Genomic DNA, 24,026 nt, shown 5'->3' with positions numbered 1-24,026 from the left:
TACAATTTCGGTGTGGGGGGGGAGGGGGGTATAATTGGGTGGGGGGAGGGGGGTAAAATTGGGTGGGGGGAGGGGGGAGGCGGGGAAGGGAAGTGAAGGGTAAACAAAGGAGGAGGCTGCAATGCTTGGTAAGAAATGTATGCATTATCCTGCCCATGTAATTGTTGCCCCTCTGTACAGTATGTTCTCAAATAAAATAAAATACAATTAAAAAAAAATAATAATAATTTGAAAAATTAAAAAAAAAAAAATTTATGCACTGCTTTGTTACACAGATAGGTCAATTAACAATCTTGACACCCAAATTTTAAAATTTTAAATTTTATGTGAACATGATTGATTTTCCTGCATAAAATTATGAAAATTTTCATAGGGTCATCTCTTTTGATTTTGGCATTTTAGTAGTTTTGGAAATGAATAGATTAGTACATATGACATTTCCTACTATTTTCTACTTCTGAGACACCAGGTTGTCATGCAATTTCCCCTTTATTCCCCGTCCATTTGCCTCTGTCACCCTCCAATGAAACTTACTCTTCTTTTCTCTCATTTTCAATTTTCTTCCCACCCTAACATCAGTGTGTTACTTAAAAGTTGTTTGAGAGCTGGACATCAGAGGCTTATACCCATAATCCTAGCTATTCAAGAGACTGAGATCTGGAATATAACAGTCTGAGACCAGCCTGAGAAGAAAAGTTCACTGGATTCCATCTCCAAAATGACCAGCAAAACCCAGGGATGGAAGTGTGGCTCAAATGGTAGCATGCCAGCCTACCAAGCATGAGGCCTTGAGTTCAAATCCCAGTACCACAAACAAAAAAGCTCTTTGAGGTTGGATCTCCTTACTAACATCTAATCAGAGAAATTCTAATTGTTTGACAGTTTTATTTATTAGATTATGAAGAATTTTGCAATGCTGGGCACTGGTGGCTCATCCTGTAATCCTAGTTACTCAGGAGGCTGAGATCTGAGGATCGAGGTTTAAAACCAGCCGGGGCAGGAAAGTCCCTGAGACTCTTATTTCCAATTAATCACCAGAAAACTGGAAGTAGCACTTTGACTCAAGTGGTAGAGCACTCGCCTTGAGTTAAAGAACTCAGGGACAGCACCCAGGCCCAGAGTTCAAGATCACTCCACGGAGTGATCTGTAGCCTTGCCATAAGTCTGTAAAGAAAGGTCATTTTATTTAAAATGCATTTTCACATGCAATAACTGATATTAATTGTAAATTGTAGAATGCATAGTTGACTGCTACTTCTAGCACTTTCAATATTTGTTTCTAGTGTGGCCTCTATAATGCATTTCAGACAATAATAAACTATTCTTGCTCTTGGATCAAGATTCACTAAAACATTTATCAATGGAAGACAATTTTACACTTGTGCAATCAATGAGCTCATTCTTGAAGCTAAGTCCATGTTTATTCTTCCATGATCCCTTTTCCTAGATCTTTAGCTGTATTAGAACCTTCCCTTGAATTCCTGTGTCCTTTCTTATTGCAATTCAAAAGAAATGGTTTAGAAATACTGAAGTTGTTCAGAAAATATTGAAGTTGTTGAGAAAATTCTAAATTATATTTTTCATTATTCAAAGGAGTTATTCATAAATGCTAAAATAACTTTTAAAACCTATTGATATATTATAATATGCTGTTGTAGACTCTAGGCAACTATTTTTTATAGGTAACATAATTACAAGTAAATTACAAATGCAGACTTTATGACTCCAATTAAACTCTCTTCCACAATCCATTAAAAACAGATTATACACATTAAATTAAATGTGAAGAAAAATAAATATACCACATGATTTTGGCTATCAAAATAAATGAGGAGTCACAATTTCAAATAACTTATGTGTATCTAATTTTCCAATACAACCCAATTTTTTGAATGTCATAAGAGAAAATACTCTTGTCCTGAACATTTTTAGATACATGTTTGTCCTTCTCTCTTTTCTTCATACTTCATTCTTTTATTCTACACTAAGAACATCTCTGAAAGTATTTTCCAAGCATGAAAGACTGGATAAAAGAGGTTCTATAGTTGAGCCATAAGAAAATATATTCGTTGTAAGAACATTGCAAACTCAGAAATACTTGGTTGTAGTAATGTGATTTTGTAAGAATCAAATCAAGTGACTAAAAAGATAACCTGAAACAAATTGAAATGTCAACATCACTGTAAACTGCTTATGTGAGCGCAGCTTAAGAAAACTTTTGCTAACGCTTCCCACCGTTTACTGATCAGACTCTGTCCTGTCCATGAGCTTGCTGCATAACGTGTCTGTAAAGCTCAATGCTATCTGGTCCTCACCTTCATTCTTCAGCTCTCACTTCTCCAGTGAGGAATGAAGTTATGGTAATTATAATTTTGAATCTAGCACTTCGGACATGGACAAGTACCCAATGAAACAGAGAAAGACACACTGAAGCGAACAAAACTATTGTTAAACAAAAATAACTGGGGGACTGGGAAGGTGGCTCAGTGGTAGAGTGCTTGCCTTGCATGCATGAGGCCCTGGGTTCGATTCCTCAGCACCACATAAGCAAAAAGAAAAAAAGCCGGAAGTGGCGCTGTGGCTCAAGTTGTAGAGTACTAGGCTTGAGCTGAAGAGCTGAGGGACAGCGCCCAGGCCCAGAGTTCAGGCCCCACAACCGGACCTCCCCCCTTCAAAAAAAAAAATAACTGGGGTATAGGGAAGAAAACAGCAAACAGTATTTAAAATAGTGAATTAAGAACAAATTCAAATGAGAATATGGAAGTATGATATTAAATCAAATAAAAAAATTTAGCATAGGTGTTTAAGAATTTGAGTTCTTATTTTTATAAATGAAAGCAGCATTGCTGCTGGCAACATTTACAGAAACATATTTCTCATCAGGAAGCTTATAGAATATGCATGCACAGGACCAATGCCCTAAGCCTATCTCCACACAGAGAAAGAAAGAGGACATGAACTCTAAGATATGTATTCAAATGTTTTTTTTTCTTTCATGCAATTGTTTCTAACACATTTATAAGATTATTTCTTTGTTGCTTTGTATGTCCCTCCCCCACAGTATAATAACCCCTGCTTTCACTGTATAATTTGTGGAGGGGAAGGGGAAAAACAAATCATTTAAATAGGGATACAGGTGGACCCATTGCAACAATGAGATGTACAAGTCGTTATGTCGAAAACGAACTTTACAACTTTGGTGGGGGGGGGGCGGGGAGTAATTGGGTGGGGGGGGCCGGGAGAGGATGGGAAGGGATGGGAAGGGGAAACAAAGGAGGAGGCTACAATGCTTGATAAGAAATGTACTCATTATCTTGTCCATGTAATTGTAATCCCTCTGTACAGTATTTTCACAATAAAAAAAAAAAGAAGTAAAAGGTTGAGAAATATTTTGAAAATAAAAACAGGCTTCTGAGAAGATTCTTTTTTTTCTTTCTTTTGGCCGATCATTGGGCTTGAACTCTGGGCCTGGGCACTGTCCCTCAGCTCTTCAGCTCAAGGCGAGCGCTTTACCATATGAGCCATAGCGCTACTTCTGGTTTTCTGGTGGTTTATTGGAGATAAGAGTCTCATAGACTTTCCTGCCTGGGCGGCCTTTGAACCGCGATCCTCAGATCTCAGCCTCCTGAGTAGCTAGGATTACAGGTGTGAGCCACCGGCACTCGGCCCTGAAAAGATTCTTAAATCATGTCTGGATTTAACACAAGGACAGATAACAAGGATATTCAACAGTCGCCTGAAAAATAATGTCCTCTTTGAAATACCCACTTTTTCATGTCTAGTTCCTGCAATTTCACAAAGTCACCAATTGTCTGATAAAAGCTCTCCACCTGAAATATTCTTAAGAATCAGATGGTGCTAGTAGCAAGTATCTTAGCAAGGAAATCAAAGCAACGTAGCAAGGAAATAAAATCAAAGTTTTAAAGAGAAATGCAATGGAGGAGACATAATTGTTAACAGAAACGCATAGCAGTGCATCATGACATCTAAAGTTTACACTAAATTGCCCCTTTCACAGGAAGTTCTGAAAAAGAAATGCTTTTAAAATATAGGTTGAGAAAAGGTCAATAATAGCCTTTCAAGTTTTCTGAGCCTAGATTTGTTCGGTTTGTTCATGAACCGAAAGTAAAATGAACCTGTGCCTTACCGCTTCCACCTCAGCAGGGTCGTACCACACATTGATGTACGGATGCTGTAAGGCATCATCCACGGATATCCTTTTGGCTGGGTCAATCACTAGCATCTTTGACAACAAGTCCCTGGCTTGGCTGGCTGAAACAATAGATGAGAAAAACAATGAGTGAGATTTGTATTTGGACAAGGAAATTTTTTAAATGGAGAGGAAACTAAGAAAACAAAGAACGGACTATTAACTTCTTTTAAAGCACAGTAAAGTTTTTAATGTTCTGTAAAAGAAATCATTTGGGACTTGTTAAGGGTTCTAGGTATGAGTATGTGAGATGAATTATTCACTAGAATTTAAAGTCACATTTATCAAGGCAGAAAGTTTGTACACTAATTTGCTTGGGTAATATGTAAGAGTCCAGGATTGATAAGATACGCAGGATGGGAACTGAAATTGCTTTCTGCAAAAGCAGGGATAGCTGTTTGCAGTCAACCAATGTTGAAGCTAGGGGCACAGTAGGAGGGGTAGATAATCTGCCTACTAAACATGAGATCCAGACTTTAATCCCCAGTACCACCAAAACAAAAAGTAAGAAAGTCAATCAGAATTTAACAAGAGGCTATGTAGTCCAAATTTCATAATATATAAAAATATATATGTATATGTGTTTATATTAATATAATGTGTTTATATATAAAACAATGTGTTATATGTGATATAAACACATACATTATATATGTATGTATGTGTGTGTATTATATTATTATATATTATAATATAAATACACATATGTTACATGTGTTTATATGCTTATACATATAAAAATAATCTGAAGAGTAAGTATGATGTCATTTTAACACTCTGTGATTATCAGGCCTTTTAAATCAATGGCTCCATGAATGGATGAAATGGACTGATTCATGGCTGAAAGCAGTCCAATGCTACCCTGATAATAACAAAGCCTTCACCATGCACATGTGTTCATGGCTAACATTATGGCTGCAGCACTAGGCACACAGTGTGCAGTGATAATTAGTAAGCAGACTTACCTGATAGCATTTACATAAAATAGAGTTTTAGCAGGAATAAGACATACCCTAAATGGATGTTGTCACTCAACTAATCTAAAAGTTCAGTCAGTGGTAAAAAATAATTCAGTTTATTCTGAGTATATGGTAAAACTTCAAATTAAAGAGAAAAAAATCTCAATAAATTTACAAAAATTCAATATGCTTTAATATGTAAATCATTTTTTCAGATTAAGGCGACTGGATTAGTTGCGCAAACTTGAAAATGGCATAAAATATTCAAATTAAGAAATATCAGCCAGAGACAACCTCCGTGACTGTTAACATAATTTTCCTAGTTCTGTTCATTTATTCACAGAATTTAACTATTTATTGTTCAATTCCTTTTCACATAATTTTGACAATACCATAGTTAAAATTAATAAACTACTTTTGCACTTACCATATAAGCATTGTCTTATTTTTTCACATTTTAATATAGTGCCCAATGTTTTATAGTACTGTGAAAAAAATCACTTATAAAATTGGACCTTAGGACTTTCTATTTCTAGTACCATTTTCTGGTAAACTCAATCACACCAAATGATTACTATTATTCTCAAGTAAAAATTTAAAGCTCACCAAAATAGTAAAAATACCGAATTAATTAAATATTGAATCAAAATTTAATCATTCTCATTAACAGTATCTCCCTAGTGGCCTATCACAGCTGTGTTTGTTTTACTGATTCAAAGATCTCTCTGATTTGTAACTATTTTTTATTGTAAAATTAATGTACAGAGGGATTGCAGTTACATAAGACAGGTCATGAGTGCATTTTTTTTTAACAGTGTCACCCCCTCTCTTATTTTCTCCCAAGTTATAGAGTTCATTTCCAACACAGTGTCTAGTGGGAACCACTACTGAATTGGTTCATTCTTTGTCACAGTTTCTGTACTTCTGTTTCTGAAATTGGCTCCTCATTGGTAGGGGCAGGAACTATGCTAATACCAAACCATCTTATTATGAAATAATCATCAATACCATATGGAGGAAACAAAGCAAATAAAATAATTCAGTGCCTTATCTTTCATTTGCAGGCAATGGTATTAGGTTCTTTTCCAAATAGGGTAGAATATGAGTTTCCTTTAAATTTTATTTATATAGTGATTCTTTATGAAGTGCTGGTTCTGCATTAAAAATGTTAATTAGGTAAGTGTAAATATGTTCGCTATTTAATGACTTACAAAATAATACAACTGTAGAGGTCTCACTGTAAAAGGATCCTCAAGAAAGTTAGAATTCCTTTATGAAGTATGGTACTCCATACTTTTTCTCCTGGTACTGACATTACTATTCAATAATTTCATGAGAGCTTTGCTATCTCCTTCCTGTTACACTATGTGTCTTCATAAGCAGGGGATTCGTTTTTGTCTATAATCGTGAATGCATAAATTCTGAAATATCTCTACATGGAGTTATAGACCTTTTCAAATTTGCATGTAGGTAGTATTGATATATTTGGCAATAATTGAGTCCATGCCACTAAGAAGATAAGCCAGAAGGAGCTGAGGAGAGCATCTAACTGCGTGATGTAATACTTAGGAGCCCAGAAACTACATTGGATATTGAAAAGCCTCTCGTTGAAATTTAAAGCTATCTAGGAAATGAGAAATCCTAGAAAACAGTAGCACCACAATTTAGTGTCTCTGTCTCAAGCCTACCTTAGCTTTTTGAATTAAGTTAATTTCAGATACTTGTGCCCTGAATGTTGAAGGGTTCATTTTCAAGAGTACATGTCCTAACTTTTTCTGATTAACAGGCAAGTATTTTTAATATGACTTTTTACTATACTTAAGTAATTCAGCATTTGTTATAAATCAGGCACTGTTTTAAGTACTTGGCAAGAAATTAAGTCAATGATTCTTTCCAACAACTCTTCACAGTCATTCGTTAAATAAAGACTGAGAAATTTGTCCAGGGACACAGAGATTTTAAGGCACAGAAGCAGAATTTGAACCTTAAATGAGGAGGATCTAATTTGTTTCAAAATTAGATTCTTAGGAGTATCCTAAATTATAACAAGGAATAGAATGTTATTATTGATTTTACACTTAATAAACTGCTCAGTTTGCTCCAAGTGTTGAAATATAACTATCTTCAGTTTTGTAAGTGAAGAAGATATTGATTGAGATTTTTTTAACTTCAGTAATAATCAGCCACAGGTACAGTAATAGAATCCACTTATTAGTGGAAATACATTATTGATTTTTATTGAATTTCCTACTTTAAAATAGAAAAATTGTGGTATATTTCCATAAAGTACCAATGAAAGAAACTCAAATACTTCAATCCCAATGTGTTAAAACTGATAATGCATATTGGAATTTTTCTAAGTAATAGCAAAGTTTCAATGATTTCTAGTCAGATTATCTTGTTATTTTACATGCACACTTCAAAAATCAATTTTAGTATCCATGTATGTGTTGAGATTACAGTACTAGGCTTTGGACTCAGAGCCTCACATTTGTTAGCTATTCAGCTACAACCCCAGCTCTAGATTCTAAATAAGTTCCCTTAAAACAGTTCATCTGTATTACTCTCCTTGGTTAAGATGATGCGTTGTACTGAAAAATGAATATATTGTAACTACTTAAAGATAATAAAAAACATAATTAAAAATAACTTTCCTTAAATTGGGGTAATTCAAGTTAAAGGTCTCTATCTCACTTAATTTTTTATGCTATCACATGCCATGGGTCTCAGGTTGTCCCTGAGGGGCCTACCTTTAAGTTTATTGTGCTCAGAATCCGCTGGGAAGAGGGAATCTGGAAAGAGCTTGGGGAAGGTAAGTCCAGCATACTTGGGCCGATTCTCTACATAGTTTCTTACAGTGGGCTGCAGCTTCTTCATGAATTCTGGACATGGTGTTCCTAGTTGCTCAATTACCTTATTCCACTGGTCAATATCTGAGAATTGAACAGTTAAGGAAAAAAGATGCACAGACCACTAATTCTTGCCTTTGAACAATCTGGAGGCTATGCCTGTCAGAATCCCAAACAATCAACAATCCAGAAGTAGTTCAAAAGAGCAACATAGGACAAACATATAAAATTAAAATTGTCAGACTATGAATCCTCCTGGAATTTTAGAACCACTTTTGGAGAATCAGCACAATTTTTAAAAAGCAAGATTATAAAACTGTCTGATTTATAAAAATACAGGTTACTCAAATAACAAGAATAATCTTATGTTGAGCTAAACTTCTATTATAATTATATAATCAAGAGTTAAATATATGTATGTGCATGTGTCAATGTACTTTAGGTTTGTAAAGATAAGAAGTTATTTAAATAATGCAAAAAGAACATATCTTAGTGAGGAAAAATTTATATGGCCATGATACTTAGGATTTTTAAAAAATCTTACTTCCTAGTAACATTTTTATCCTGAAGATATCCCATCACTTATATTTTTAAATAGTGAATACATAACTATCTTAAAGAGTACTTACTGACTTATTTTCTAAATTTCCTGTGATATTTTTCTTCCTTTTCTAAAACTTAAGTATTAACATTGTCTAGTTTTATGTATTGCATGTGGGAACACTGTAATTGTTTTGTTTTGTTGTTAATATTTGATACAAATATTAACATGGGCCATAGTTATGAAATATAGTATGAAGTTTTGATATGTGTGTTCCTTTGTGTTATGTTCAAATCGTGGTAAACATTTCCATCCTTCAAACCCTTACTGCTTATCTGTGAATAATCCTTTCTTCTAGATTCTTAAAATTATGCAATACATGGTAAAGTCCTATAGGCAAAAAACAAGAACTGACTTCTCCTGTCAATCATTCTTTTTATTCCCCAACACCAGATAACTAATTGGGACTCTTTTGCATCTCATTAATACTCTATAATCAGAACCTCAAGTAGATGAATGTTACAGATGAAATCTCTAGAGAAGCAGCAAGAAGCAGATGATTTCAAATATATTCCCTTGTCATGTGTCAGTGAGGCCTTGTATATTTGTCTTAAATCCAACATCACAAGCAGTGCTCTCTCCTAAAATGTTTGTTCTTCAATTCTGTAATCTACTGTTAATTCATTCCTACTGAAGTTACAATATCAGAGACCCTTATCATAATATTAATTGATGTCTATAAAAATATTAATTCTTGTTATTAAGAGAGTTGAATCAAAAATGTTTGGCAGGCTGAATAAAGACAGAATGAACAATATTTCTCATGAATAAAATTAAACTGAAAACAGTTCAAAGGAGGTAGAACAAAGGTAAAATCAATTTGTACATCTTCAATTATTGTAAAAAATATGATGGACTATCAAGAAATTAAATACAGATAGAAAATAACAAAACAAGGTCACACCTTAGTGAAAGTTCATTGAAATTATTTGCATGAGAATATAGTAGTAAGTCATAAACATTAAAAATAAAGGAATTAAAAACATAGCAGGGCACTAGTGCCTCATGACTATAATACTAGCTACTTAGAAGGACCACAGTTCAAAATCAGCCAAGGTAGACAAATCTGAGAGACTCTTATCTCCAGTTAGCCAGCAAAAAGCTGGAAGTATGGCTCATGTGGTAGAGCATCTGTCTTCAGAAAAAATAAAAAAAAACTAAGAACCAAGACCCTTATTTCAAGTTCAAGTTCCATCCTCCTCCTCTTCAAAAAAGAAGGAAATTAAAACATCATTGGGAAATGGTGGTTTATGCTTGTAATTCTAGCTATTCATGTGACAGATTGAGAATATGATACTTCTAGAACAACCTGGGTGAAAAAATTTATAAGACCTCCATCTCAACAGAATTGTTGGATCTGGTGGTATGCATCTCTTATCCTAGTTATGGTGGAAAGCTTAAGTAGGTGGTTTGTGTATGACAAGAGAAAATTATTTCCGTTTTTCTCTGTTTAGTGTGATATTGTTACATATAACCTCTATTATGTTGAGATATATCCTTTCTGTTCATCCTAGTTTCAAAACTTTTTTTTTTTGGGGGGGGGTCCGGTCGTGGGACCTGAACTCTGGGCCTGGGCGCTATCCCTCAGCTCTTCAGCTCAAGGCTAGCGCTCTACCACTTGAGCCACAGTGCCACTTCTGGTTTTTTTCTTTTCGCTTATGTGGTACTGAGGAATTGAACCCAGGGCCTCATGCATGCAAGGCAAGCACTCTACCACTGAGCCACCTTCCCAGTCCCGAGTTTCAAAACTTTTTAATAATTGTTTTTCTACTTTTGAAGCCCATTGTAAGATCAGAAAAATATATTCTCTCTATCTTCCTCTCTCTCTTTCTATCCCTGTCTCTTTGTCTCTCTGTGTGTATGTCTCTCTCTCTCACATACACACACCCCACACATATATTGCATGCATGAAAGTTATATATATGACAGAGTTCCAAACCTATACTCTCAAGGTTATGTTTTGAATTGTTTTGTTTTTATACAACATCTTTAGCATGGAGCTGGGAGTGACTTGGTGAAAAAGTGCTTGACTGGCATGTGTTGAGGCCCTGTATTAGATCTTAGTATTACCAAAAGAAAAATAATTAGTTCTTTTATTCACTTGGGATTGTTCTTTTCCTCTCAAAAGCCCCCTTCAGCGTCTGGTAGCATAGATCCTGTAAGGGCCATTTAACACACAATAATATCTATATGCATGGGAAATGAGCACAGGAAGAAGATAGTATAAACCAGAACAACTCAGGAAAAACTGGAAGGAGTTAATGTCAGTTGGATCTACCCAGCAGGGTTGGCCAAAGACTGATTGACATGTAACTTATACAGTTCTTATTATGATCTATTTTGTCTTATAAATTCTATTTACTATTGTAATTCATCTTTACTTACAAATCCAAAAATAGACATTACATTTTCTAATATACATTACTGTACGTGGTGGAGGCAAATTTTTCATTGAGCTATTGAAGTTTAATCTTTAAGGCCTCCAAGGACCAGCCTTATGAGACTGATTTATTTTGTATTTATACCATTCATTCTTGTTATAAACAGCACTCTCCTCGAATTGTATGCTATTGTGACATTGCAAATGCTGGATCTGATTCTATCTGAATGTGATAGCATTTTAAATGGGATATTTATAACTTGATAACTTAAAATGTAATTTGGAGATATAATTTGATACCTATATTTTAGAGATCTTTTCAAATTACCAAATAATACCACCATAAACAAAGGAGCTAATTCAAACAGCCTACACTAGCAAATGATCTACTTAATAGCAGTTATAAGGGCACTGTGTTGTGTCCTGGGAGACCACTCTGGTAAGTCACATTCATTCTAGGTATAGCCTTATAACAATGGAAGTGGAGAAAAGATGACCCAACTTCTACACGAGCAAGAAAGCATGCCAATCAGATGTAATTAACAGAGCTGGACATTTAAATCTCAGACTTGTAATCATGGTACAAGGAGGCTGAGAACAGAAGGCGTATATTTGAGGTCAGCCCAGGCAGAAAGTGTGAGACCACTTCCTTGACCAATAAAAGCTAGGCATGGTGGCACACATCTGTTATCCTGGTGAGGCAGGAAAAATAGTAAGCTAAATGGACATAAATGAGAGTAAAACTGGCTGGTTGCATGGCTCAAGTGGTGGTGCACTTGCCTAGCAAGTACAAATTCCTGAGTTTAAACTCTACTAATGCTACATACTCACAAAATCTCTCTCCCTCTGCCTTCCTCCCTCCCTCCTTCTCTCTCTCTCCCTCTCTCTCTCTGACACACACACACACACGCACCAAAAAGAAAGAAGAAAATGGAAGCAATTTCTGCCTTGATTCTCGTATTTTAGTCTCTTCTGATAATAAATAACAGGATGAAGTGGTAGAGCACTAGCCTTGAGTCAAAGAGCTGAGGGACAGTGACCAGGCCCACAGTTCAAGCCCCATGACCAACAAAAAAAATTACATAAAAATAAATAACAGGATATATTTATTTATTGTAAATTTCATAATAATTACTGATAGATGTTTAGGAACCAAAAAGTACATGGTACACAGTAGGGACTACAAAAATGCGATTAATACTTGACTGCCTAATTAGTGTTTGAACAGTTTTGTTTACAGTAAAAAAGGAGTTAAAATATTCAAAGATATTACAAGAATTGAAGAAGGTTGGAAGCTAGATAATGAAAAATCGCAAGGGAGATAAATAAAAGAAACCCACACCTAGAAACCTTGCTGACAAACAGCAGATAAGCAAAGATCAAGGAAAATGGTACGAGCTGGACACTGTTATAATCCTAGCTACTCTGGAGGCTGAGATCTGAGGACTGCAGTTCATAGCCAGCCTGGGCAGGAAAGTCCATAAGACTCATCTCCAATTAACTACCAAAAAACCAGAAGTGGAGTTGAGTCTAAGTGGCAAAACACTAACCTTGAACACAAAAGCTCTGGGAGAAGACCCAAGCCTTGAGTTCAAGCCCTAGGATGTACAGCAAAAAAAGTAAAATGGTAAATGGAGAAACAATAGTTTTGTCCTATGATGATATTAACAGCCAATGGTCATTTAATAATATTTAAGCAGAGCATATAGAGTTTTATCTTCAAAATTCTGGGGGGGAAATGGTCTGTGTAAAACTCTTTATTTGACTAAATTAAGTTTCAAGTAAGGGAATTCCAGTGAAAATACAGTTTTATTCTCACAATCTCTACTAAATAAGTTTCTAAAAGATATGTTTAGAGAAGGAAAAAAACTATAAAAGGAGAGGGGGCAATTACAAAAAAATTAGAAGTCAATGGTAATCAGACAGGTAAATCTGAATAAACTTATTTTTTCAGTGAAATTATAATCTTGTTCATTTAAGAACCAAGGGAGAATCAAAATACTGAACATCATCAATAGCATATTAAAATAGTATCGGATTTCAATTTATGCATGGTGAAATGCTTTCAGGTAAAAGATTGATCTTAACTAAAACTCCATATTTTGGCAAATTGAAATTTAGGTTTTATATAATTCCAATATAAATATCAGTAGAGATCTTGTCAGAAAAGTTAGTGAGCCGGTTTTAAGAAGTTTATGGTAGAGTGATAAGGCATTAACAGTCAACTCAACTGAAGAAGATGGCAAAGGGGAATTGACCATCCCTGATGTAAATAAATGTTACATATTTTGATTCATTAAAAGAGGAAGTAAGTGATGCAAAATCAGATAACAGACCCAGGGAATGGGATATAGAGCTCAGAACCTAATGCTACTACTTCCCCTGTTATGTGGGAACTTATGACAGAGACAGTATTATTTGTTAGTGAAGAAAGAATAGTCTAAATAAAAATAAATTGAACTCCTCCTACACACATACACACAAACACATGATCTAGAGACTTAAATGTGATTGACTAAATTTTAAAACATTCACAGTTAAATTACAAAAGAATATAAAAAATCAAGAATTTTGAAGTCATAAATACCTAGGAACCATAGATAAATTGCCTAGATAAATAGGATAAGTCTCACTAAATAGATAAGTCACTATTAAGTAAAAATAGAAGAACAATCCAAATAGAGAGTAGATACTTGAAACACCTAAGACTTACAAAAATTAGATGCTATTTTGTCTAGAAACTTCTGATGAGTAATAGAGACATAAAATATTATAACAAAAAAATTAAAAACAAACCAAAAGGACATTCTACTAAGAGTAACACACTAATAGTCAACAGATGTGGGAGAAATGGTTAGCTGCCCTCGAAGTCAATGAAATGTAAACTCAAGCTCCAGTGAGATAGTACTTTTAAACTTTTGAGATTGGTAACAAATGGAAAATAAATAAAATACCAAACATTGGAGATATGAAGAAAATAGACAAGTATAGACTGTTTCTTAGTAGATACATTTCAGATTCCATTGTAAAGTTAAAAACCTGCCCTCTATACCTTTAGGCAGATATACTTAAGAAAACCTGGTACGTGTCCCCCTGGAAACCCATATTGGCAAAATCACTGTTTATAAATGCAAAACACTCTGAAAATACCTGTTTCCCTACATGAAAATGGATTTCTTGTAGGCATACAATATAGCAGTGAAAATATTTTTCCCCAATCTATTGGAATGGATAAATATAAAAATTATGTTTTATAAAAAGCAGGTCAAAAGTATGATAAAAACAATATGTACAATACACAAGAGCATCTATTGTTTGAGGATTCATATGCCTGTGACAAGTCAAGAAAAATCAAGGAGGCAATACAGACAACTATTTAAAACTTTAGAAAGAAAAAGGGTGCGGCTGAAGTATACTGATCAAACAGAACAAATATTTTTAAAAGAAATATTTAGAACTTTGGAAAGAAGAGAGGCAGTAGGTATTGTAAACAAAGGGATTAAAAAGAATTGACACAGGTTCATTTAATTAATTTTCTTCCAGAACTTTACATTTAATAACTCACATATAATGTAAAATATTTTTATAATTTTAAATAAAAATGTCATTTGATCAAATTTATTGAATCTCCCTAAAGAAATTATCTCAACGGTTGAATTCCAATTCTTCCATAGACAGTTAAAAACATATTTGGTTGAATGAAAGTTAGTTAATATATGTTTTAAAATCTAATAAAGTATATATAATTTTAAGACCCATATGGCTACTTAATATCCTACTAGACTAATGATTAAAATCTTTACATATTTTAAGTTTAATGTTCAGATATGTGTTAAAGCACATTTGAGAATTTCTTGGAAATGAGGTTTCCTGCACTAAATATAGTGTACTATATAGGTGTATATTATGTGAATTATCTCTATGTCTATTTTGACCTAATAGATTTAGATATAATTTTTGTGTCTTCACCAAGTCACTTTAACAATTTTTATCTGTGTGCCAGTACTGGGGTTTGAATTCAAGGCCTCAGTCTATAAATCCGGTTTCTTTTTCTTTCTTTCTTTTTTTTTTTTTTGGTTGATAATGGGGCCTGAACTCTGGGCCTGGGCACTGTCCCTCAGCCATTCAGCTTAAGGCTAACATTCTACTACTTGAGCCACAGTGCCACTTCCTGCTTTTTCTGCTTATGTGGTGCTGAAGAATCAAACCCAGGGCCTCATGCATGCCAAGCAAGCATTCTATCACTGAGCCACCTTCCCAGCCCCTAAATCCGGTTTCTTGTGCAAGGCCAGTGTATTACCACTTGACTCACATCTCCAGCCCATCATATTGCTGATTAATTAAAGATGGAATTTCACAGGCTCTTCTGCCCAGATTGAGTTCAAACCTTGATCCCCCAGATCTCACACTTCTGAGTAGCTAAAATTATTGATTTAAGAGCCTCTGGTATGGTTTTGTTGTTGGTGGTGGTGGTTGTGGGTTTTGAACTCATGGCCTGGGAGCTGTCCCTGAGCCTCTTCATTCTCAAGGATAGTGCTCTACCACTTAAGCCACTCTACCACTTCTGTTTTTTGAGTGGTTAATTGGAGGCTTTTCTGCTTCTACCCATAGTCCTCAAATCTCAGCCTCCTGAGTAGCTAGGATTATGGGCATGAGCCACCAGCGCTTGGCTGCACCAGGCTTTTAATAATAAATATTTTCTAATAAGTAAGCTGTCTTCCATTTTAGAGGTTAACATTGTATTTAGTGTCCATAATGTGCTTTTGAAAGACTGATTTAAAGGTTTAACCAGCATGTTTAAAATCATTAAGAGAACATTGCCCATTTGTCTTGCAAGAAATGTGTAAATTGTCCCCATGTGAGACCTCTAGAGAAAATCAATATCAAAGGATTAAGGGCATGTAATATGACTTATAAACATTATTTATAAGTGATTTTGACATTCAAGTTAACCAGTAAAACACAAGCAACTTCTTCCATGAAATTATTCTAATAATGCTGAGCTGGCTGTGTTAAATAACTGAACTGTGGAAATCTATTTCATTATTTTTTGTGCCTTTCCTGGGCTTGAACTCAGGTCCTGGGCACTGCTTGAGCTTCTTTTGCTCACAGTTTTAACTCTACCACTTGAGCCATAGCACCATTTCCATCTTTTGCTAAGTATTTTGTAGGCAATGAGTCTTATGGACTTTCCTGCCAACTCTAGCTTGAATGGTAATCCTCAAATCTCAGCCTCCTGAGTACCTAGGATTACAGGTGTGAACCACCAGTGCCTGGTTTGTTTCAATTTTCCTTAAACATCAATGAAAAGTAAGTAATAAAATCAAGAATTTTAATTTGCAGGTGGCAAATTATCGTTTCAATCAATTATCAATTATCAGTACATTTGGGGGAAAATAAGGATTACACAAACTGAATCTGTTTTCACAAAATTCTTTAAAATTAGACAAAACTTAGAATCATTTCAAATTTATTGACAGATGTCAAATACAAGTTTATAATTAATTGGGAATAAAAGAAATCCTGGTCTCTAGAAATATTCAGACATTTATCAAGCCAACATACCTTCAACATAGCATCAACTCTAATATGACTATGATGCTTTAATGAAAGTTATGTCATATAGAAAAAGAAAAAAGAGGAATCTGATAAGATTTTATAAGTACATGCTATATAAGATTGAAAAAACTCTACCAAGCAAGAATAGTCAGAAGTCAGCATAAATGATGCATTTCTTTTAACGGAGTAAATAAATTCCAACTAACTGCTTTATTCAGTCATTTTCTAAGCTGATTTTTAATATAAGGCAAATACATGCATATATATGGGGGTTGACTTATATATGAAATATATGTGTATTCAAATGTTCACATTGTCCTATAGATGTTTGATAAAAAATGGTAATACAGATGTTAGAAACAAAAAACTACTAACGACATTTGTAAGTAATTAACATTACATATTAGTTTCAATTGCTCTCATTTAAACATTAAGACTCCACAACTATAGACTCACTATTGATTTTGAATAATGACCATTTGAGCAGAGGTTTATCTTTAGCATGATGATAACATTTTCATAAATAAAGGGATATTCAGCTAACTCAAGGGAGTAAGTTGTTTCTAAACACATTCCAGATCCACATATTAGTCTCACGCTACTCATATTTATAAACTCTCAGTTCTGGAATGTCTGCTTGTTCATTATTTCCTGCTTATGGGAGGTTTACTTTCACTTACTCAAATGGTTTAGACAATTTCACAAGATGGTTAATTTAACCATTTTTTAATTAATAAGGTTTTAACTATTGCAGTTAATACTATGGGGAAGCAGAGTAGAATTGAAGATTTTATTTTTATAAATTAAGTGAATGAGAAAAAAGTTTAGAAGCATTGTATCAATTTGGATACATATACATATGTGTGTGTGTGTGTGTGTGTGTGTGTGTGTGTGTGTGTTATGTAGTCTCTAAGTACATTTTATAAACTATATTTGTGGGCAAGGCAAATCTGGTTTTAGATTTCTATACCAAATGACTATTTCTCATGACTATTTCTTATGACACGTCTTCTATTGTATGACAAAATCTTGTTTTAATACTGTTTGTCATTTATTATCTCTGCATGGATGTAGCTTACTTATGAAATATCTACAATAAAATTATATCTCTCCTACTCATTTGGCAGGACTGAATTAAAGGAGACCTTTTAACATCATGCTGAATCTTTCATATTTGGTGCTCTATTGTCCACAGGATGCCTTGCTAGGAGACAAGGTTGCTCTGTCAGGATCTGAGCTTGTAAAGACTAGACATTTGAGCCTCCAGAAGCCCTCCAAGGGCAGTGAGTATGGATCATCCACAGTGCTGCATTTAAAATAAAAGGGAATGTTCTGAGCTTGTCACCCATGGGAACCATTGGCTGCTAGAAGGATACGATCAGTGCCAGGGAACAGCACTGCACCTTTTATCATTTCTCCCATGATGCACCCTACTGACCACATGTCAACTGAAAACAAAAATGAAATGAAGATGAACAAGAACACAGGAACAGAACAGCAAACAAATGAAAACACTGGACCACCTGTGCTACAGAGACTAACTCCTGGTCACTAGTGTTTGAAAATAGTTTAAAAACATGAACACACAATGTCAAGGACTTTTGTGTTCCATAACTGGGCTAGCCATGTTCCCCAGTGTTACCTAAAGTATGATCATATTACTTTGATTTCTTTAGTTTCTGATTTCAAAGGTCTCATTTGCAGTCTTCCACTGACATCCTACTATTGTGTATTGTAAATTATTCTACATTGTGTTAATATGGGAAACATACCAATCATTTTTATATTCTTCTGTATACCATATTTGGTAAAAAGAAAAAAGAAGAATTACACTGACAGCCACCTTAAAAGAAAGATTTTCTTTTCTTAAATATATTCTTATTTATAAATATGAATCTATTGCCAGAAGAAAGTGAATGCTCAGGAATGAATGTTTTGGAATTTGCTGGTTCAGCTTCATGAAGTCCCCCAAAAGGAGCATGCTTCGAAATGGGAAGCCTTGTAGTTGTCTTACAAATATGGTTATTTTAGAATAGTTGAGGAGCACTGGCTTTCAACATGGGATAGTTCACGATGAAATTAATAAGAGTAAGGAGTGGATACTTTTGAGACTGAAGATCAAAAGAAAGTTGGAATTTAAGGTTCAATTACAATTTTCTATCTTCTACTTCCAGTTATCATCCAGAATTTACAACCAGGAAGCCAGGGTAGAAGGCACACAGGAAGGGCAAGATGCAGAAGGGTGAAGCAAGGGAATAAAACCACTGTCTTGGTTACTTGAGTGTTTGTCTTAGGAAAGCCAGAAAGGTCAATAGGTCATTCTTGTGAGGAAAAACACTGGTGTGTTGAGGGGAGAAAACCAGGAAAAGGCATTAAGACAGTGCTCAATAAAATTCTGCTTCACTTACATTTCAAATTACATTGCAGAATTTGGCAGTGACCTTAAAGAATACTTGATGGGATTCTTTGTACTGTGAAACTCTCACTGAAAGCAAACCCCAGGTTTCCATTATGTGATTACACACCTAAACAGTAGTCACTGCAAAGAAATGGTTGGGGCTTGGAAGGGGATAAGCAGACCCAGAGAAGCAAATTTGTTTTGCTTCCATTTCAGGATAGCAGGTGACATGCAGAAATATCAAGGAAAGATAGAGCAAATAGTTGCACATTCCTTATTAGACACACATTTAAACTTCAGGGAATGCCTGTCTCACTAGCGTTTGTTGTGGAAAAAAATCTTTGATTGAAGAAAACAGGAAAAAGCACTAATAATGTATTTACTTTTATGTAGGTATTCTTGTCATATTGTCCAAAGTGACCAGTCTGACTAAATCACTACAGCATATCTATTTTTGGTGGTAAGTGTAGAAGATATTTTTTTTAAAAAGCAATAGTGAGAGAGATAAAGATAGAGAGAGAGAGACCCAGAGAGAGCCAGAAAGAGAGCTCACTAAGCAGTGATTTTCTTGCCTGTCTCCATTCAAATGTCTCCAAAAGGACTTTTTCCTATGGACTAAAACATGGTGAAACATCTATTTCTTTTTCTTACTTAATAAAATAAAATGTTTTCTCCACTCTCTCTTCAAATACTCATTTTTTTCTGATGTGGAAGTAGCGTCACTATTTTCTACCTGAATAACCTTGACCAAAGTATTTTACTCCTCTATACCTCGATTTATCCTCTAAAATCCTCAATGATGGAGTAACAAAGTATTTATAAATTTTTTAAAGATCTATAAAGATTATGTATGGTAAAGTCCCTCCCACATTGTGTGATACACTAGCTAGTATTATTTATCATCATATAACATTAATACTGCATAAGACTACTATATATATATATATATGAAAGGTTTATTTTCTGTTTATGTAATGATATTATGTTATAGGTTTGCATGCAAAATAAAGGCAGATATTCCAAATGGAAAGGAGATCTTTCCAATAAGGGAAACTCTCCACTACTAAGCAAGCCATTTTGTTGTTGAAGCCACTTGGAAAGGAATCGCACATCCTCAACACACCATGTGGAACCTTGCCCACAAGTTAAACAAGAGTGAGCCTATTTCCTTCTCTAAGTAGTGACCTTAAAATGTGTGGAAGTGACCTGTAATGCTAGCCACTTTTTTCCCACAACTAACCACCTTATTTGTCAGACTGTAACAACAGATGTTCTAATGGAATCTGTATGCCTATATTTCTTTATCTCAATTGGTTCTAGACAGGTACTCATTTAATAACTAGTCTCCATAGCTGTAAGATGCTCAGTTCTCTTTGTGATGTTTCTATAGAACAACATTCCGAAGTAAAGGCATAATGTTTTGCAGAATTTATCTTCATGGTCAGATCTGAAAATACCTTTAATAGATCACAAAGCTTATGTGTAAAACTGATAAAACAAATGTCAACTCCAGAGTTGAACTTCTGAATCCTGTTGTTCTCCATCATGATATGTCTTCCTGGGTGATGGCAATGCCCAGAGACTTTCCCAATTCCCATGTCAGCGTTATACACCTTTCATTTCTCGGAGTGACTACCTATGTTTATGCCACCCAAGGGTTGCACCTTGTTATTGGAGATGATTACAACGGGGATATTGCTCAAGAACTTGTACCAAGTTCTATGAAATCAGTCATATTACCTAAAAAGAAATAGGCAATTAAAGAATTTGAGTCAGACATTGTGGCTGAGATTAGTGGGACCACAGTTCAAAATCAACCCAAGCAGAAAACTTATGCAATCTCATCTCAACCAAAAAAAGGCTAGGCAGATGTATGTCTGTTATCCCAGCTACACAGGACACATACATAGGACATCACAGTCCAGATTGGTTTGGGCAAAAAGCTTGTCATGCTGTCTGAGACAACTTGACAAGAGTATTGGAGTCTCTGAGAGTTGTTTTTAGGAACACTGCCTATGTGGAATTCTGGCTGCTTTAATGCTCTGATTCACTGCCTTGTTTTTCCATCTTTGGTGTTCCTATGGGCAAAGAGCAATTTATACACAATCTAGCACTCAGATACTGTGTCTTTTGCCTTAGGGGGAAAAAGTTATGTCCATTTGGATGTTATTAAAAATAGTTACTAATTTTCAGAGAATGTCTGAAAATCTGTCATGTTATCTGTCAGGATTAATCTATTCTAAATGATCTCTTGTTATTTTTAACCAAGAGATCGAAATGATATAATGTAGGTTCTTGCAATTAAGTTTAAACAAATAAAGCCTAGACAGCTACTTGTACACTGTCCAGCAGTATGGATCATCATCCATAATTATGTAATTTTTGGATTTTTATGAGTTTTGGAATTGGATCCTAAATTTTATCCAGAGGCCCATATGCTAACAGTTCAGTCAACAGGCTATAATACTGTGGGAAGTAGTGGAACCTTTAAGAGGTAGAGCCTAGTAGAAGGAAGTTAGGTCACTGGACATATGCTCTTGGAGGCAATATTGGACCATAACTCCATCTTTCTCTCTCTCATTGCTTCCTGGCCATCATGAGGTAAGTGTCTTTGCTCTGCTATACACTACCTGCTTTGATATTTCTGCCTTACCATAGGCCTAAAAACAATGTAGCTAACGAAACTTAAGATGAAACCACTGAAGCTGTGAGCCAAAATATATCTTTTCTCCTAGTAAATTGCTTAGCTCCACCCCCCTCCCTAGAACTCCACCCCTCCATTCCAACAGGCCCCTGGCCCTGGGCTATTGACATAATGCAAACTAACAAAAGAGATTCTAGCCAACAAAGAGAAAATGTCTCTCCTAGTTAGGAAAGGTGTGGCTATCTCAGGCCACACTGCCTTCCCTCTTTTGTCCCTACCACCATTGTATTTTCACTTAGCACAGGATTCAGGTAATGGGCTGTCATAACTGTTGTGTCAGTGAATGTTCCTAAATCCAACAGCAAAAAAGTTGCAATTGTTCTTTCAAAATCAGAACCTTTCTTTGGAAATTTCATGCTTCAAAACTCACACTTTTAATTAACAACAACACACTATCTTAAGTCTCTGTTCAAAGGTAGAATTATAAAGGTCTGTCAGTATCCCTAAAAAAACTGATAACATACATCATGTGCACATGTAAATCTAATGAAGAGAGGAAGAAGAAATAGAATGGGGAAAAAATAAGGTTGAGAGAATGTATGTAAAAAAATAAAGGTTTTAAAGGAGTATGTGAAAATAGGGCCTGGGAAGGTGGCTCAGTGGTAGAGTGCTTGCCTTGTATTTATTATCCTCTACTTGACATACTTCACTGGTTGAAGAACTTTTAGGAAGACTACATATATAATATGCTATGACAACAAAGACACCAGGAAATATGTATTATCATAAAGCTATTGTGATAATTTAACATGTAAGAGTATGTGCATTATTTTAAAACTATTTATTCAATAAAAATAAATAAAAGCATTATTTTGAATATTAAAATCATTATCAAACTAATGGATGAAAATGAAATATTTAAAATTTCTTGCCAGACAACAGTGGTTCATGTCTATAATCTTAATCAGGAGGACAAGATCTGAAGGTTGCAAAATGAAGCCAGCCTGGGCAGGAAAATCTGTGAGACTCTTATCTCCAATTAACCACCAAAAAGTCAGAAGTGGAGCTGTGGCTCAAATGGTAGAATACTAGCTTTGAGAAAATAAACAATCTCAGGTACAGTATTTAAGCCCTGAGTTCAAGCCACAAGACCAGCACACAAAAAAGAATTTATTTAGTAAACACTTTGACTTACTAATCAATAAATCACTCAATGCTGTCATCTGGATCATCAATCACCAGGAAATTCCCACATGCTTCTCAGAATTGAGTGTTAAGTAAAAGCTTCATTCATCAAAGACAATCTCATACTATTTCTTGTTTTGAAAAGATAGTGTAGTATTTTTACTTAGGGTTCAAATTGTAAAGTGGACTGAGGAGTAATGATTATAATGACAAAATATTATTGTAAGGTCCGCTCCTGGATGGCGAGCAGACTCCACCCTCCTCGCAGCAAAGTCTCCACCCAGTACCTGCGTTACCTAGGCAACTGGGACACCTGGAAGAGGTCACATCTGCATCCTCTGAGGTCACATCTGAATTTGATGTGGCCACACCTTTCCCCACCCATACCCTACATAAGGGCTAGCCCAGGCCCAGACTCTCCCTTTTTTCTCTCTGTTCGTTTCTAGCTCTTGCTGCTCTTTTCTTGCTCTCTTGCTCTCTCTCTTTCCCAGCCACGTGGAGTGCCAACCTTGCCTGGTCCCAGCAGGTCTACCCCTTACCTGAATACCACGTGAGTGCTACTGTTCTTACCCCTCTCTCTGCTCTTTCCTCTCTCTTTCCTCTCTTCCCATCTCTCTCTCATTCCCAGGCCTTTCCCAGCCACGTGGAGTGCCACCCTTGCCTGGTCCAAGCAGGTCTACTGAATAAACCTACCCCTTATCTGAATACCACGTGCGTGCTGGTGCAGTTCTTACTCGGCTACCTCTTTTTAAAAACCTAACAATTATCACAATATTTTGTAGTCTCAGAATAATTTATTATTACTGTCAATGTTAAATAATTATTAACTAACTCAATAATGCAAAATGCAAATAAAAAACTTGTGCTTCTAACAAATCTGTTGAATATTTGATGTAATTTAGGCATCAGTTAACATATAAAACTTTGGTTTTACTCCTAGTAAATGAAAATAGAATATGCTAAAATATTAGCATATGTCTTCTCCCTATTAATAACACTTCTTGTGTTTGAGTGCTATAGGTTATGAAGTAAGCTCAATTGTCTGATCTCTCTACTGTTGATAGCAAGCTCTACTCATGAAATGATAATAATTTTATTTAAAGATTAATGAAACAATTCTGCTCAAAATCCACAAAGCACATCCCTTTATTAATAAGGATTTCAATGGCTTTATTTTTCAAATGTCATCATGACTTAAAATCTACATTATAATTCTAATTACAGAAAATATACACTAAGAA

At 35.1% G+C, this 24,026-nt stretch overlaps 1 protein-coding gene across 4 annotated transcripts in view; it reads right to left on the bottom strand.

Moving 5' to 3' along the window:
* Mapk10 (mitogen-activated protein kinase 10) overlaps positions 1 to 24,026 on the bottom strand; it is a 318,234-nt gene that overhangs the window by 49,095 nt on the left and 245,113 nt on the right. For all 4 annotated transcript variants that reach the window (XM_070012343.1, XM_070012339.1, XM_070012342.1 and 1 more), the window contains 2 exons: positions 7,920 to 8,102; positions 4,148 to 4,272 (listed from right to left, as the gene is read on the bottom strand). In XM_070012343.1, coding sequence (XP_069868444.1) covers positions 4,148 to 4,272; positions 7,920 to 8,102 — 308 coding nt within the window. The remainder of the gene's footprint in view (positions 1 to 4,147; positions 4,273 to 7,919; positions 8,103 to 24,026) is intronic.

Source organism: Dipodomys merriami, unplaced genomic scaffold (assembly GCF_024711535.1).
Source record: "Dipodomys merriami isolate MVZ:Mamm:240054 unplaced genomic scaffold, mDipMer1.0.p SCAF_9, whole genome shotgun sequence".
Classification (NCBI taxonomy): domain Eukaryota; kingdom Metazoa; phylum Chordata; class Mammalia; order Rodentia; family Heteromyidae; genus Dipodomys; species Dipodomys merriami.
The sequence above is the reverse complement of the archived record's forward strand: the minus strand, read 5'-3'. Positions and strand labels throughout refer to the sequence as shown.